At 50.2% G+C, this 16,053-nt stretch overlaps 1 protein-coding gene across 1 annotated transcript; it reads left to right on the top strand.

Annotated features, from left to right (window-relative positions):
- The first annotated feature begins 369 nt into the window (after positions 1–369).
- Positions 370–15,762, top strand: HARS1 (histidyl-tRNA synthetase 1). The gene is made up of 13 exons (XM_062587078.1): positions 370–443; positions 739–825; positions 2,715–2,834; positions 3,289–3,384; positions 3,973–4,098; positions 5,162–5,269; positions 7,180–7,278; positions 10,127–10,220; positions 10,458–10,585; positions 10,684–10,926; positions 13,170–13,286; positions 14,060–14,206; positions 15,246–15,762. Exons 1-13 carry the CDS (start codon positions 393–395, stop codon positions 15,303–15,305), a joined length of 1,476 nt encoding a protein of 491 aa, XP_062443062.1. The 5' UTR covers positions 370–392; the 3' UTR covers positions 15,306–15,762.
- Positions 15,763–16,053: the final 291 nt, after the last annotated feature.

The following is a 16,053-nucleotide window of genomic DNA, read 5'->3' as shown; positions in this document are numbered from 1 at the left end:
GGCGGGCTGGGGGAGGAGGGTCTGCCGGTGCTCGCAGAGGTTCGAAGGGGCCCTGCGGGAGACCGCGCTGGGGCCGCCGACGCCGGGGGCGCAGCCAGCCGCCCGGCCCACTGCCGCCGGGGAGCCGAGCCTCTGCGTTGGGGCTGCGGTGGCGCTTCCGGGGGATGGGTGGGTGGGAGCAGAGCGCCTCGGCGTGTTGTGTTTTTTTTTTTTTTTTTTTTTAATTATTATTATGATTTTTTGGAAGAATGACCGAATGAGAAAATAAATGAAGCGGAGCGGCCGCTTCACCCCGGCGCCGCCCCGCTTCGCCGCCCGCCCCGTCGGTGCGGCGGCCCCGCCCCCGCGGCAGGGCGCAGGCGCGCGGCGCAGGCGCAGGCGCGGGCGCGGCCATGGCGGACGCGGCGCGGCGGCTCAAGCAGGAGACGGCGGAGCCCAACGCGGTGCGGCAGCGAGAGACGTGGGGGGCTGGGCTGGGCGGGGGGGGGGGTGCTGCGGGGGAGCTCGGGGCGGCGGCGGCGGCTTGGACGGGGCGGGCTTGGGGTGCTCAGGTTGGGGGACCCGCAGCAGCAGTGGGGCTGCGGGGGGACAGGGGTGCTAGGGCTGGGACTGAGGCGGCTGGGGAGGCAGCGGAGATGGGGCGTCCTGGGGATGCAGGGGCTGAGGGTGCTGGGCGAAGCCTGGGGGCTGCGCCTGCCTGGTGCGCTCACCCCGCTTCCCCTGCTGCTCCCTCCCCAGATCGCGGAGGAGGTGGCAAAGTTGCTGGAGATGAAGGCCGAGCTGGGAGAGGAAGGGAAGGGCAAATTTGTGCTCAAGACCCCGAAGGTAACGTCTTCAACCGCACGTGCCCGCACACAGCTCTCCGTGCGCAGTCTGCTTGTGTGAGCACCCACCCGTATGCACCTGGGTGTGTAGAGTCTCCGCTGGCAGCGCTGACCTGCCTGTCTTTGTTTCTGTTTCCCTTTTGCTCATAATGGCTATGTGGTAGGAGAGAGAAGGATGAAAGTAACTCTGACAGCATCCAGCCCAGATATCCCTACTAAAACTCTAAAGGCTTCTGGTGCTTCTGTGACAAGCCACCCCAAACTGATGCAGTTAGGGACATAAGTTCTCGTTTGGTTGTTTTACAGCTGCACACTATAAGGCGTGTGTCTGCCTCAGTCTCACTGTTTGGAGTAGGATCACAACTTGTATTACCCCTGGTGGCAATCATGACTTGTATTACCTCTGGTGGGCAATTTAGGACTAGGGCTCTTCAGCACTGACCAGTAGCACCAGTGTCTGCAAACCCTGGCTCTCAAAGGTAAGGATCCTCAATGTGCTCATACTCCTGCTAACCACGCAGAGGGGTGAAGCCGCTGACAGGTTGAGTGAGTGCACAGTATTGCAAAGTGCCAGGCTCAGTGCGGGGTGCTGCAAGGAATATATGAGCCAAGGAAACCCCAATGCCCGGCAGTGTTTGCCGGAAATATTCAGCACATCTTACAATGTGGCAGGGAGGAAAGATGTCTTTTTTTTTTTTCTCATGGCTTCTGGTTTTGTATCAGTCTGTAGGAATGGATCCATCCTGTTTAAAGAGCAGGTCTGGACTGCTGCCAATATCTCTTCTCTCACAAAAGAACTCTTTCCTCATGGGCAGCCTTAGGCCCCAGAGAATAGTGTCTGTAATACAATTTATGCTAAAGTTTTTTTGTAACCCAAATGTTTCTTTGCTAGCAGCTGACCAAAGACAAACTGCTCTGCCACACTGTGACTTGTAGACAGCTATGGGTGTTGTTCACTAATAAACCAGCTTATGCTAACACCAGTGACTTAGAGGAAATCCTTAACAATGTTCTCCTCTGATTACTGCATTTCCTTTGTTGTATATTTTGGTAAACTTAATTGTGATCTGGAGAGGCGATTTCCAGCCCTGTGAGTTCCAAGGGAAATACAAGTGGAATTTTCTGCATCTTAGCCATGTCAAAGCACTACTGAAAGGCACTTTTCACTGTGCAACCAGTATACAGGATGTTGCTGAGTGTAATATGCCTGAGCGCTCTGCTTTTTCTCATCTGACTGTACCTTGAAAGAGAGATCCAGTTAATTAACAGTCAATTATGCATTGCTGAAAGCTTAAAAGGGAGTTATCAAAATGACTCAGTGGCTCTTAATAGTGAAGAAATTAAAAGGGAGCCTATCCCGTTGAACAGCAGATGAGCAGTTTTTAGGTAGCACCATTTGAAAATATCTGACTTCCCTCTACATGAGTTCTTTGGAAAGTATAAAGTTGCTGTTTGTTTGACAGTTTCAAAGGGTGTATGCCCTCTAAGCCCAGTCGTCAGAATTATTTTACAGATCTGGCTGATGCATCTGAATCAAAGCTGTGAACAGATCTTCACTGTATCATCTGCCTTAAGAGCACTGAGTTCTCTGGGTCCTGGATCCACATAAGCTCCTTTGCCTCCTGCATCTTGAAACACCTGGCTCACATTTAGCTCTGCTGACTGTGACAGTTCACGTAGGAGCCGAGTCCTGATGTTTTCTAGTATTCTTTGGCGATGCTTTTTACCAGCTGTCTTGCCATCTGGTTTCTGGACATGATCTTGGTAGATTCTGCACCTCTCTGTCTGCTGCTGCATGCCTGGCCCACAACACAGACAGTCGCCAGGGATATTCTCTGTTACCTCTAACCTGATGTGTGTTTTGCTCTTCTTTTCCTCATCTCATCCCAGGGCACGCGGGACTACAACCCCAAACAAATGGCCATTCGGGAGAGAGTCTTCAATGCTATCATTACCTGCTTCAAGCGCCATGGAGCAGAGGTTATTGACACACCAGTGTTTGAGCTGAAGGTGAGCAAAGGCAGAGTAAGCTGGCTGAGCTGGTTCAGATCCAGCAGTTGAAGGCTTAAGGTGCATTTACAGAGTGGGAAAATCATTAACGCTGACCTTAGGAGACCAGTGACCTCAGGAAACTGGATTCTCTGTAGTAAGCTGGAGGACTAAGAATTGTTGTCTTCCATTTCCTGGTGTGTCCTTTCTTTCCATTCTTGTTCTCTGCATGTTCTAGGGCTGATCCCTTAGATCAGCTTTTAGGTATCCCAGACAGACTGTGGACTGTCCATCTCTGGAGATATTCAAAAGCCATCTGGACACAGTCCTGAGCAACTTGCTCTAGGTGACCCTGCTTGAGCAGGGAGATTAGACTAGACGATCTCCAAAGGTCCCTTCCAACCTCAAGCATTCTGTGATTCTGTGATCTGTTGTCACTGAAGACGTTGTTTGTTCATGTGTGCTTGTTTTGTAGGAAACGCTGACAGGGAAGTATGGAGAAGACTCGAAACTCATCTATGATCTGCAGGATCAGGGGGGAGAGCTGCTGTCCCTGCGCTACGACCTGACTGTATCCTGCCAGAGCCCAGCTCCTGCAATGCTGAGGGGTCTTGTTGTCTTTGGTATCTCCCTTTTGGAGCAGCCCTATCCAGAGGGCAAGGGAGGAAGAGGGATGACAGTCTCTTGCTTCTGACCTCTGTAGTGGCATGAAGAGCATGAGCAGATGGTGTAGTTCAGTGTGGGCAGAGCTCTTGCTCAGTTACTTGCTGTTTAGCTCTACAGTTGAGCAAAGTAGTGCTTGCATGTGGAGGGAAGGGAGATCTGTGCTGAGTGGGGTTTGTTCTATAACAGGGTACCCGAAGCAGGCTACAATTGTATTTAAGCCACACGGGCATGAGATCTGGCCTGTGGCAGTGCAGGAAGGTGTCTGTAAGGACACCTTTTCTTGTGCTAATGGCAGCACATGTGGGATTGTGTCTCAGAGAGCTGGGGAGGCCTCAGGGAACCGCAGGGAGTCCTGACACTTGTTGCTTTCTCATGGGTGTATGCTGCACTGTGCTAGATCTTGGGGAGATAATGAGGGCCCAGCACTGCCTGTGGGTGATGATTGGGTTGGGGTGATTCCTCCCCATTTCTGTCCTTAACCTTTCGGTCTCAGGTGCCTTTTGCTCGCTATTTGGCAATGAACAAAATCACCAACATTAAGCGCTACCACATTGCTAAGGTGTACAGGCGGGACAACCCAGCCATGACCAGGGGCCGCTACAGGGAGTTTTACCAGTGTGTGAGTTTGGCCATTGGCAGAGATGTTGCTGGGCAGCAGTTGTGAGGATATAGGACCAAAGTCAGTGCTACCCTGAGGTCAGCTTCCCCGTGACTTTAAGATGCTTAGGAGGATCTGTTGACCTTCTCCTCTGTGCACCCCTGTGGGTGCTAAACCCAGCCTGAGAGTGAGAGCCTGAAGACAGTGGCCATAACTTAAGGCACTGTTGTAACAGGGAACTTAGTAATGGAACTTCCTGGAGCCCGAGGCAGCAGGCTGTTGCTTTGCACTGTGGAGGAGGGCAGCTCCTTACTGCATCCCACAGTGCCTACCAGCCTGGCCTAAGGGAAGAATTTCTTCCTGATCCCGAATCTGGCATCAGTTTAACATATGGGTATGCAAACAGGACACGTGAATTAGGCAGGTGAGTGACTCAGCCACAGCACTTTTCCTGTGCTTAGTTGATCCTCCGTTTCAAAGGAAGGCGCAGAAAAACCTGGAGGCCTCATTACAGAACAGGTCAGAGAGCAATGTCCCTTTTGGTGCTCTCAGTCAAGTACAGGAGCCCTGAGGAATGGGTTTGTTCCACTGTATTGACACAGTCTCCAGGGCCTCATATCACAAACTAATTATTAATTGAGAATATTACTGTTTCTCCATACGATCTCTGTTGATGTATTCCAATTCCTGATGCTGTCAAATTCCCATTTCCAAAATGTCTACAGTTTGCCTGCTGTCTCATTTGAAAGATCAATCCAAGATGTTATTCCTAGTTAGAAATGGTCTTCTAATATCTAAGCTAAAATTATAGCTTATTTTCCCTTGTGCCAATGCAGTTATTTAAACAATAGCTCTCATCCCTTGATATTGATTCTCACCCCTTTCCAAGTATTCCCTTAGAGAAAACTTGCCTTCCTTAAACTGAGTAAATCAAGTTCTTGTACCCTCTCTCCTTGACCTGCTTCGCTTCTCTGCTCAGCCTAGCAGCTTTTTCTGCATCATTTCTTAAATATGATTGACCAGCTCTTGGCTGGGTTTTTCCAGTAGCATTGCCAAAGCGCTCACTACCTTTTCTTGTCCCCAGGATTTTGACATCGCTGGTCAGTTCGATCCTATGATTCCTGATGCTGAGTGCCTGAAAATAGTGCATGAGATCCTGAGTGAGCTGCAGCTTGGAAACTTTCTTATTAAGGTGAGACCAGAGCTAGATCCCCAGGCATGATTCTCTGTGCCACAGTGCAAAGCCAGTGGTCTTTGTCTCTATGGCTCTACTCAGCAACATCTGTTCCCTTTCTAATCCCTACCAAGTCCTCATCCAGAAACCCTAGTTGATCTGGCCTCTCCCTGCTCTTGCACTGTCTGTGTTTGCAGGTTGAATGTTGGTCCTCAGCTCAGACTGCCCTTTAAGTGGGAACATAGGGGGTTCCCCAAAGCCACAGTTAGTGAGGTTCTCTGAAGAATTAACCATGGTCCCCTGCAAAATATCCAGCAGCCCAAATAACAATGTGGCTGTCATATACACTGCCTGCAGTAAAATAGGCTCTAACCCAGGATGCTTGCCCTTGTCCCCACTTCTGGTCCCTTAGTAGGGATATCTCCTGTGTGTGTGCAGTGTTGTCTGCAAATTCCACCAGGTCCTTTGTGGGACTGAGACATCTTCCAGAAGACATATGCATTACTTTAGGTTGCACTTGCCATTTGCTTCAAAACAGCTGTCATCTTGGTATGGTAACAAATGGTTCTAGGTGTGCAGATCAGGATAAGTATGTTTACAGCAGCAGGAGAGTGATGGGTAGGAGGATCTGACATGTAGGAGGACAGTGGGAGCTCTGAGGGGGGCCTAGAGCTGGGCTTTTGATGGGCTGGGCTGGGAGGTGAGAGGTGTAGGTCATATCTGACAGCAGGCTGGGTGTTAGGCTCACCATTGTGGCCTCCGCTGCGTCTGTCTGCCCTTGAGCCAGTCTGAGATGAGCTGAAGGGCTGTGCACAGGAACTGCCATCAAGTTGAGGTCCAAGTAGTTTGTGTTTGGTCAGCGGCAACAGCAGATCCTTATGAGGACAGACAAGTGACCCTGTAATGGGGAATGGCAGAACAGCCTGCCTGTGGTGGAAACAGCTCCATCTCTTCCATGAGTGACCATCTGGTTCATGTCAATGCAGGAGTATTTATAGCCTTTGAACAGTCCGTTGCTGTCTAATTTAACTGCAGATATTCTTGCTAGCCATAGAAATATTGAATCCAGCTAAGCCTTTGGCCTCAATTATCTCCTCTTGCAGAGCATAATTAAACTGTGGGAATTTACTGTGCTATAAAAAAAAAATCCCTCAACAATGTTTTAACATAATCGGATATCACTTTACCCTGTTCTCTCAGTGCAGGAACAATGTACTGAATTCACCTCAGTTCATGGTCTGTTCCTGGCCTGTTTTTAAACCTGCATTAGAGACTGATGGCATGTGTGCTCATGTAAGAGGGCTTGTAGGTCCCACTAGTTTTCTTCAGCTTTTTCTCTGTTAAGTGGAGATGTCTGTGGCTCTAGAAGGAGAAGCTGATGGCTCTACCCAGGCTTGGTAGGAATTAATTGCTGTAGTTGGCCTGGTGTGAGGAGAGAGGCAGCTTTGCTCCTCAAAAATGAGGAAAAGACTGAAATTGCTCAGGAATTATAAGCAGCAAAAAATACTACCAGCCACTTGCACTCCACGTTGACTGTTGTTTCTCTTCCACTATCTGTCTCTCCACCCCACTGCTCTAGCTGAGTCTGATTCTCCACATTCTGATAAAGCTCATCTCATCTTGGTCTTTCCTTTCTAGTTCCTAACCAATGACAAAATTTTGCCCACTCCTGACTGGCTTTTTGAGTCGCTGGAGAGGTGCGTTGGCAGACTTTTGAGAATGCAGATAGCTGTCTTTTTTCCCTACTATTCTGAAATGGGAAATATCTTATACATCAGAATGCCAAGCAGCTCCACAAGAGTTCCCCATCAGGCTAGGGTGGCTGCTAGTTTTTCTCTTACATAGCTGAAACCAGAGAGGAGAGAAACTGGACTCAGTTGAACCATATGTCTGAGTTCATAGTAAATGACTTGTTTCCTATCCCCCAGGTCAACGATCGACGCATCCTTGATGGGATGTTTGCAGTTTGTGGTGTTGCAGATAGCAAATTCCGGACCATCTGCTCCAGCGTTGACAAACTGGATAAGGTATGGGTTGGAGCTCTGGCCTGCAGCAACTGCTACTGGGCTTTCAGTGAGTCCCTGTCCCTGTGGTTGCTCTGGCCATGGGGCTATGAAAGCTGGCTGCAAAATGCAAATAATTGAGGTGCTCCTTCTCCTTCTTTTTCTTTCCCACATGAATGTTGAGGAGGAGACGTGCTGGGCACTGCAGCCACATAGCAGAACTGGGTTCTATGCTTTCTCCTCCAACATCTCACATGGTGCTGACAAATGGAAAGAAGGGAGGAAAAGGCACTCTTCTCCTTGGAGGCTCTCTAAAATTAATATCCCAAACCTCAGGTGGCTTAAGCTACCGCTGCTTATGAACCTAGAGCTTGAGATCCCACCTTTCAGACTGAGCCACAACATTGAAAAGCCTTTTCCAATGTGGTTTTTAGGATGGTGGCTTAAGGAATCATAATTGTATTCTGGAATCTTTGCTCAAATTTCAGAACTCAGTAGGAAAGAGATCTAATGGCAAACTGCTGTGGTAGTCTAGAAGAGGAGAACTGCAGTCGTGCATAAAAGCAGTTACCCTGCAGGTGACAGGGCTGGGTCAAATGGAAGTGGTTGTGTTGGCTGCAGAAATCGTTGTGTTGTCCAGCAAATCTTGCTGTTGAGTAAGTACTACTCTTGCTTGGCAATGTCATGTCCAGCATCCTTGCTGGGAACATATGGACCGTAGTGTGTGCGCTTTGCTGGCCATGCTGTTTAGGGGTGATCAGGGAATCCTGGTAGAACCTGTGCCTCTAGCTGGGTTGTGGGGCCCTCGGGAGATGGAGTGAGCGAACAACAGGAAGACGGCAATAGAAGCAAGAAGGACATATAGAAATGAGGTTTTCATGTTCGCTTGGAAACAAGTGTCTGAGTTAGAGAAAGAGATTTAGAGTGAGAAAGAATGAGAGATCAGAAACTCAGATCAGAAACTCTGTGCACAACTGGTTCTGTAAGTTTTTACTGTCCTCTACTAATAGCTAAGGAATAGGAATCTTAAAATAAAGATACAATTTTTAGTGCACTTCTTTAGTGCACTGCAGTGCTGGGATATAAAGAGGCTCTGCATGGATATAAGAGATGGAGTTATGTACTGGAGAAGAGATGCCGTGGAGAGCATGGAAGAGGTGATGACGCAATTCTCCAGGTGCAGCTCATGTCTCACAGGAAGTGTCAGCATCTAGGGAAGAGTGAGCATCAGATTAAGCAAGATGCTAATACAGATTAGCACTTCTTGCTATGAGTCCTTCTGTCTCTTTTTAGATGGCTGAACACAGCAAGGGGAGCTTGCCTGCTCCTGCCTATACTGTCCTTAGCCTGTGCTTCCCAAAGCCCTGTTTTAGTTTCAGTTCAGTCAGCAAACCTTAGCAATGCTGTCAAGAGGAACAGCGTTACTGCTTCACGGTGTCCAAATTACACCTTGACAGCATTCCCAAGTTGCTTCTGGCCTTGCAGCTAAGACTGCTATCATTGTGGGCTGATCATCTGCGTATTCAGCTTCATACAAGTGTTCCCAGCTATGCTGAGGTCTATGCTGTCTCAGTGCAGGCCTGCTGCATGAATCACAGTTTAGGCACAGCTGTAGAAAGAACAGTACCAGGTGAGAGTAAAGCTCACATAGCCCAACATCCTTTCCAATGGTTACCAAATGTAAGTGCCAAGGGAAGAACTGAACATGTCCCAGCTTTCTTACCAAGTGTGCCCTACACATTATGAGAGAGAGATTTACTGATGGTAAGCATCAGGTGTGGTGGACTCTTTCTGTTGTATGCCTCTGTCTTCTTGTGGTCATTGATCCGTCCTCTGTATTTTGGTTTCTCTCCTTAGCACAAAAGATGCAGTAGTCTGGGTTGTGACTGGATATATGCCTACATGGTATTAGGGAATAATGGGACTGTTTAAAGAACAAATGGATCAAGCCAGTTTGACTTCAGAACAACCCTTGGTTGGAGTGACATTCATTAACAGTACACATTGCCAGTGCTCAGTTCTTAATTATTATCCAGCATTATCACTACAAAGAATTAGTCCTATACAATCTCGTGCCAAATTAGCTGTGAGTGTACTTAACTGTTGCTGTGTTGTTAACGCTGATGGCTCCATCCTTTATGATCTCAGCAGCTCAGGTGGAGGCGACTCAAGGTTTCCATGGAGGGAAGGTGTGGAACTGAAGTGGTCAACTTCTTTGTTTCTTGTTTTTTATCACTTGTTATTGGTGTTCATATGCTCCTGACTCCATCTCCAGAAAAACAGAGAGGCTTCATTTGCTCCCGGCACAGTTTGTCTTGTTTCTATGACCAGGACTTGTTCTGGTTCCACCATACATCTATCCTGCTCATTCTGCATCCTTTGTTGTTGTGTTAGATTTTACTTCTTGCGTGTGCTTGTCTTCACCTGCTTTATGCAACTGCCTCAAATCTATTTGCTGCTTTGTAGTTACATGTTTATTACATATTTTTGCTGAGCTTTGTAACAAAAGGTTTTTACATTGTTGCTGGCAATGCGATTAGTAGTATTACAGTGTTACAAAATGCTCCTACAGTGTCAATTATTATATCATGCTCCTATCCAGGTTCAAAGCAAGTATATTAATTATATGCTGCTAAGAATACTTCATGGGTGCAACAGGCCTCAGTTTTGGCTACATTTTGTTTTCCGTTTCCTTCACGGAGTCCTTGTCCACTCTGACACTGACAGAGTCCCACAGTGTAAAGACATGTTGGAGGAAGACAAGTCTGTTCACCTGTGTGAGGCAGGACAGAGGGCCAGGGCTGCCAGAGAGCGTTCCCAGGAAGAGCTGTATCCCTGGGGCAGCAGCTGATGTTCTTGTCTCCCCTCACAGATGTCATGGGAGGATGTGAAGAGCGAGATGGTGGGAGAGAAGGGGCTCTCTCCTGAGGCTGCGGATCGCATCGGGGATTACGTCCAGCTCCATGGTGAGCACTGTAGGGTGGATCCCTTCTCCCTCTCAGCTGAAAGCCCCCTTCCAGCCTGCTCGGTCACTGTCCCCACAGGTGCGGCCACTCTCTTCCAGACCAGGCAGAGAGGGGCCAGTGCACCCTGGGCAGGGACAGAGCGTGCAAAGCAGCCCGCGTGACTGGCTGGGCCCCTGGTTGCCAGTGCTGCCCTGTTGCTGGCCCATGGCAGACCCCAGGCATGCCTTGTTCCCACAGGTGGCCTGGACCTGATTGAGCAGCTCCTCCAGGACCCAAAGCTATCTCAGAATAAACTAGCCAAGGAGGGGCTGGGGGACATGAAGCTGCTCTTTGAGTACCTGACACTGTTTGGCATCACAGGGAAGGTGAGGAGGTGCAGAGGATGGTGGGGGGGAGGGGGGAGCGGGTGCTGCCTTTGTGTCTGAGCTGCGCCCAGTGATGGGACTGTGCTTGTGTCCTGCAGATCTCCTTTGACCTGAGCCTGGCACGAGGTCTGGACTACTATACAGGGGTGATCTTTGAGGCTGTCCTGGTACAGCAGGAGAACGACCGTGTAGAGGAGTCAGTCAGCGTTGGGAGCGTGGCTGGAGGTGGTCGCTACGATGGGCTGGTGGGGATGTTTGATCCCAAGGGACGCAAGGTGCCCTGTGTGGGAGTCAGCATTGGGATTGAGCGGATCTTCTCCATCATGGAGCAGAAGGTGGAGGTAGGTGCCTTGGAACTTGACTAGGGTGGGAGGAAGGTGAGGATTTCCACTCTTCACCTGTGTTTTGCCCCCTATTCCAGGAGATGCTGAAGTTAGTCTTACTCACTGTGGTCCTTTATGGAGGAGCCAGTCAGGTCCCCACTCTGCTCTGCAGCAAGAGTCAGAGCCAGGTCACAATCTCCTTTTTCCTCTTGTTTGAGAGATGATCTTTGGAAGTCTCACTAGAGATAAGATCCCTCTTCCAGCATGATTAGAGATGGGAATCTGACATGTTCAGCTGCAGCTGGAGTGGGTTCTCTCAGCAGTACCAGGTACCCACATCAGATGCCTTAGTGTTCTCCGCTGCATTAGGCACCTAAAATGACCACTGAGCCTTCTTGGCATGCCAGCCAGTGCGAGACTGACAGGGTGAGAGCAGCCCTGTATGTGCACCCATCATAGAATCAGTAAGGTTGGAAGGGACCTCTGGAGATCATCTAGTCCAACCCCCGTGCTCAGCAGGGTCACCTAGAGCATGTTAGATAGGGCCACATCCAGGCGGGCCTTGAATATCTCCAGAGAAGGAGACTCCACAACCTCTCTGGGCAACCTGTTCCAATGCTCCGTCACTCTCACAGAAAAGAAATTCCTTCTCACATTCAGGTGGAACTTCCCGTGTTTCAGTTTCTGCCCATTGCCTCTTGTCCTGTCACATGGGACAACTGAAAAGAGTTTGTCCTCGTCCCCTTGACACCCTCCCTTCAGGTACTTGTACACATTGATAAGATCCCCCCTCAGTCTTCCCTTCCCGAGGCTAAAGAGGCCCAGCTCTCACAGCCGTTCCTCATAGGGCAGGTGCTCCAGCCCTCTGATCGTCTTGGTAACCCTATGCTGGACTCTCTCCAGTAGCTCCATGTCTTTCTTGTACTGGGGAGCCCAGAACTGGACACAGTACTTGAGATGAGGCCTCCCCAGGGCTGAGTAGAGGGGCAGGATCCCCTCTCTCGACCTGCTGGCAGCACTCTTCCTAATGCACCCCAGGATACTATTGGCTTTCTTGGCCACAAGGGCACATTGCTGGCTCATGGTCAACTTGTCATCCACCAGCACTCCCAGGTCCTTCTCTGCAGGGCTGCTCTCCAGCTCCCCAGCTTGTACTGGTGCGGAGGGTTATTTTTTCCCTAGGTGCAGAACTCTGCACTTGCCCTTGTTGAACCTCAGGAGGTTCCTCTCCGCCCAGCTCTCCAGCCTGTCCAGGTCTCTCTGAATGGCAGCACAGCCCTCTGGTGTCTCAGCCACTCCTCCCAGCTTGGTATCATCAGCAAACTTGCTGAGGAGGCGCTCTGTCCCCTAATCCAGGTCATTGACGAAGAAGTTGAAAAATCACATTGCATACAAGATACTATGAGGATCAGAAAGGGATTGGATCTCCCAGATCAGGGAGCATAGTGTGTCTAGGAGGTGCCAGATACTTTACTCCTGTCCCTTCTGCTCAAGAGTTTCTCTGCCCATTCCTCATCTTTAGTCCTATTCAGTGCATGCCAGGTATATCTTGGCCTCCCATTTGCATCCTCCAGAGCTCTGTTGTTGTGGAGAGCTCTCTCCTGGCAGCCAGATACAAACTGGATTTCTAAGTGGAAAATGAACCCTCTCCCCACTACCTCCAGTCCTGGACAGGTTTGTCCTTCTTCAGGTGACCTTTAAAGATTTCTCCCTCCAGAGAAAGCAGAGGCAGGAAAATGCCACTTTGAGTATCCAGTGTCTCATTTGGGAGCCGATGGCTGATGATTACTCCTGAGAGTCCTGGAGCATATCAGTTTGCTGCTGTTACATCCAACTCACAGTTTCCAGCCCAACTGTGCAGCAGACAGCTGGCTCTGTCCAGCTCCCACTAGGCTGCTCCTGAGCCATTCAAGGCAGGTTTCTGTGAGGCTGCAAACCTTTGGGTGCAGAGGAACAGTCTCTAGGCAGCTGAAGAGAGAGAGAGATTGCTCATCCTCAGCAGATCCTCCAGCCTGCACACACTTGCAGTGCAAGAAGGAGACTGTGTTAAACACCTATCACAGAACAATCCCAGAAGGTTGGATTTGGCTCCAGGATGGGGGTCTGTGGGCCTCTCTGACTGTGATGGAGCTGTGCTGCTTGTCCCACTGAGCCTGGTCCTTTTCTGAACAGGTGGATCTGGGATGTGGACCATTCCTCCTCACAGGGTCTGGGATATCTCTGTATGTCCATGGCATTTACTGAGTCTGCCTCTTCTCCAGGCCTCTGGAGAGAAGATCCGAACAACAGAGACGCAGGTGCTAGTGGCCTCTGCCCAAAAGAAGCTCCTAGAAGAGCGACTGAAGCTCATCTCTGAGCTGTGGGACGCTGGGATCAAGGTATAAACTGCTGGTGGTCACATGAGGAGCTGCCTAGTCAACTCTCCTGTTTCCTATGCCAGGAATGGACCAGATCTAGCTTTACTCGGAGAGGAGGGAGTTGTGGAGAGAAGGTTGGCAGCAGGCTGCCTTCCTGACTGGAGTCAGCCTCTTCTCTGTGCCCCGAATTGGACATTCCCTAGGAAGGGCTGGACACAATATGGTTACCTCCCTAGCACTGCAGGGGTTGCTCTGGCTGCATCTTTAACTTAAGACAGATTGTCAAGCCAGCCCCTGCTGCATGGCAGCTGTGATTTCATGCTGCCTCCAAGAGAAAGCCAAAAATACCTGGCCTTTCAAGGAGGGGAAGGAGTCAGGGAGGAGCCTGGGCTGTTTTCCACATGCAGAAGGTAAGTTGTGCAGCATGCCCTGCTCCCTGCTGGCTTCAGGCAGCTTCTCCCCAGACTCCTTGGAGGCTGAGTAGCACCTCAGTACACTGCAGGGGATTCTGAGCCCGCAGGGACATTATGGGTGTCAGCCCTGGTCTGCCACAGACTATAGCTAATAAGCTGGTGCTTTCCTATGATAAACAGAGTGTTGTGAGTGCCTTTGAGCTGCATTGCCTTACTCACTAGCTATAATGTCCAGCCTTCTCCTTTAGCTCCAGTCTCACAACCCACTCTGTACCCCACTCACCAGACAGCGATGAGCAGGTTAGACCAAGAATGTCCAGCTGAGGGTGCAAAGAAATGGGTTGGAGCTGAGCAGAGTGTTGTGCTTTGGGTCTCTTGCAGGCAGAGATGCTGTACAAGAAGAATCCCAAACTACTGAATCAGCTTCAGTACTGTGAGGACACAGGCATTCCCCTTGTTGCCATCGTGGGTGAGCAGGAGCTCAAGGATGGAGTTGTCAAGCTGCGAGTTGTGGCCACCAGGGAGGAGGTGAGGCCTGTGCTACCTTGGGAGTGGGACTGCCAGCTACTTGACCCTTCATCTCAGCTCAGGCCAGCCCTCAGGACCCATCATACTCAGCTGTTCAGCAGCAGTGCAGTTAGGTTGTAGGTAGCAAGGTGGCTTTGCAGGCTTGCATTCTGAGCTTAGTATCCAAAGGGGGAGATGGGAGGAGCAAGGCACTTCCACCTGATGTGAAAAGCCTCCAAGACTTTGGAAAGCTGCTTGTCAAGGAGGTGCTGCAGAGGGAAAGACTGTCCACATATAACAGTCAGAGGAATGAGAGCCTGTGCTGGCAGACTCGATAGGAGGTCCATTGATTGATGGCAGTACTTTAATAGGCCTGGACTTGTGTGTGCACCTTTGGAGAGAGTGTATGGAGAGTCTCCTCAGCCTTTCTTGACTTGCTGTGCAGCACTTGCCTGGCCTCAGTTTCCCACAAAGCCTCCTGTAACAGTTTAGGTTCTCAGGTCTTTATACATTGCACTTCTCATTAGATCTTTTTAAGTTGTGGTCTCTCCAGGGACTTCTGAAACACATGCTATTCCAGTTCTTCCCCCTGCACCGTTCCCCCAAGCCAAGGAGCACTGTCTCCTCCAGCTCTGGAGAGTCTCCCATCATGTGGCCTCCTCGAACTTCCAACTCTTCCTTAATTCAGAGGTCTGGTGTGTGTGGGAAAGCTCAATGGGCTGTGTGTATGCTCATGCTCTCCTTCCAGGGCATAGGACATCACTCATCATCCTGGGTGCACTGTTAGGATGAGTGGGGACAGCAGTGATCCATGTGGCTGTGGCTTTGGAACCAGTAGGAAGCACTCTGGGAGGAATGTGACTCATGATTGTCAAGAGCCAGATCTGCATTTGCTGCTCGATCCCTTTGGAGGAACAGGGGACAGAGAGCACCACCATGTGATCTCCTGAGATGGAGGGCAGCGAATGTTGTGTGGGCCATTCCTGTGGGACCAGAAAAAGTCACAATATGTCAAGCTGCTTGTGTTGTATTTATGGAACTTCGTGCTTCTCCTTCGTAGGTTGGTGTTCCCAGGGAGAACCTTGCTGAGGAAATCAAGACACGAACAAGCCAGTTTTAAACCCTTCTGGCCACATCTACCTGTTCACTGGATTTCTGCTGACAGATTTCCTCCTGTAAATGCCAAGCTGCTTGTCTCCTTTACCAAGCGATGTGGCTCTGGAGAGCCTGAGAGCCTTTGAAAGCTGTGTTTATTCTTGTCTTGTGCCCTCCTTTCCGCAATGGGAGCAGAGAGGCTGCGTTGCCTTCTACAAAACACTGTGGCCCTGAGCGATTTGCTGGAAAGCTGTTTTGTGAGAGTCCCTGGCAAGCATTTGCCTCCTGTCCATGATCGTTAAGGTGACAAGCGGAGCCCCATGCTGCTGGCAGACCCCAGGGTCTTGGCTGCAGCTTCTTGTTCCCTTCATTTTGAATAAACGTCCAGTCTAGCGTCGCTGCTCTGGCTTGCAGGGAGGTGACCTTATGCAAAGCAAAATGTAAAGGCCATTCCAAGAAACATAAATCTTCTGTCTGTCCCATCCCTGCCTCCTCCTTTTGCCTGCTTTCTGCTTGGGGCAGGGATTCATTTACCTGCCTCCGCTCCTCTGAGCGGGAGCTGACGTTAAATGCTGTCTTGGCTGCTTCTTGAGCTGTGCTTCCTTCACGGCCCCTTGAACAAGCCATTCTGCAAAACATGGTGCTGTGCACAAAGAAAGGCTGTGCTGACGTCCACCCTGGACAAACGGTGCCGGTGCAGGGTGCCACTGCTACGCTGGGTCAAACGGGTCCCCTCCCCTCCCGCCCCGAGCCTGTGAGTGCCCAGTCCTCAG

The sequence above is a fragment of the Rhea pennata genome, chromosome 14 (genome assembly GCF_028389875.1).
Source record: "Rhea pennata isolate bPtePen1 chromosome 14, bPtePen1.pri, whole genome shotgun sequence".
Lineage (NCBI taxonomy): Eukaryota > Metazoa > Chordata > Aves > Rheiformes > Rheidae > Rhea > Rhea pennata.
This window is presented reverse-complemented; position numbering and strand designations above follow the sequence as displayed.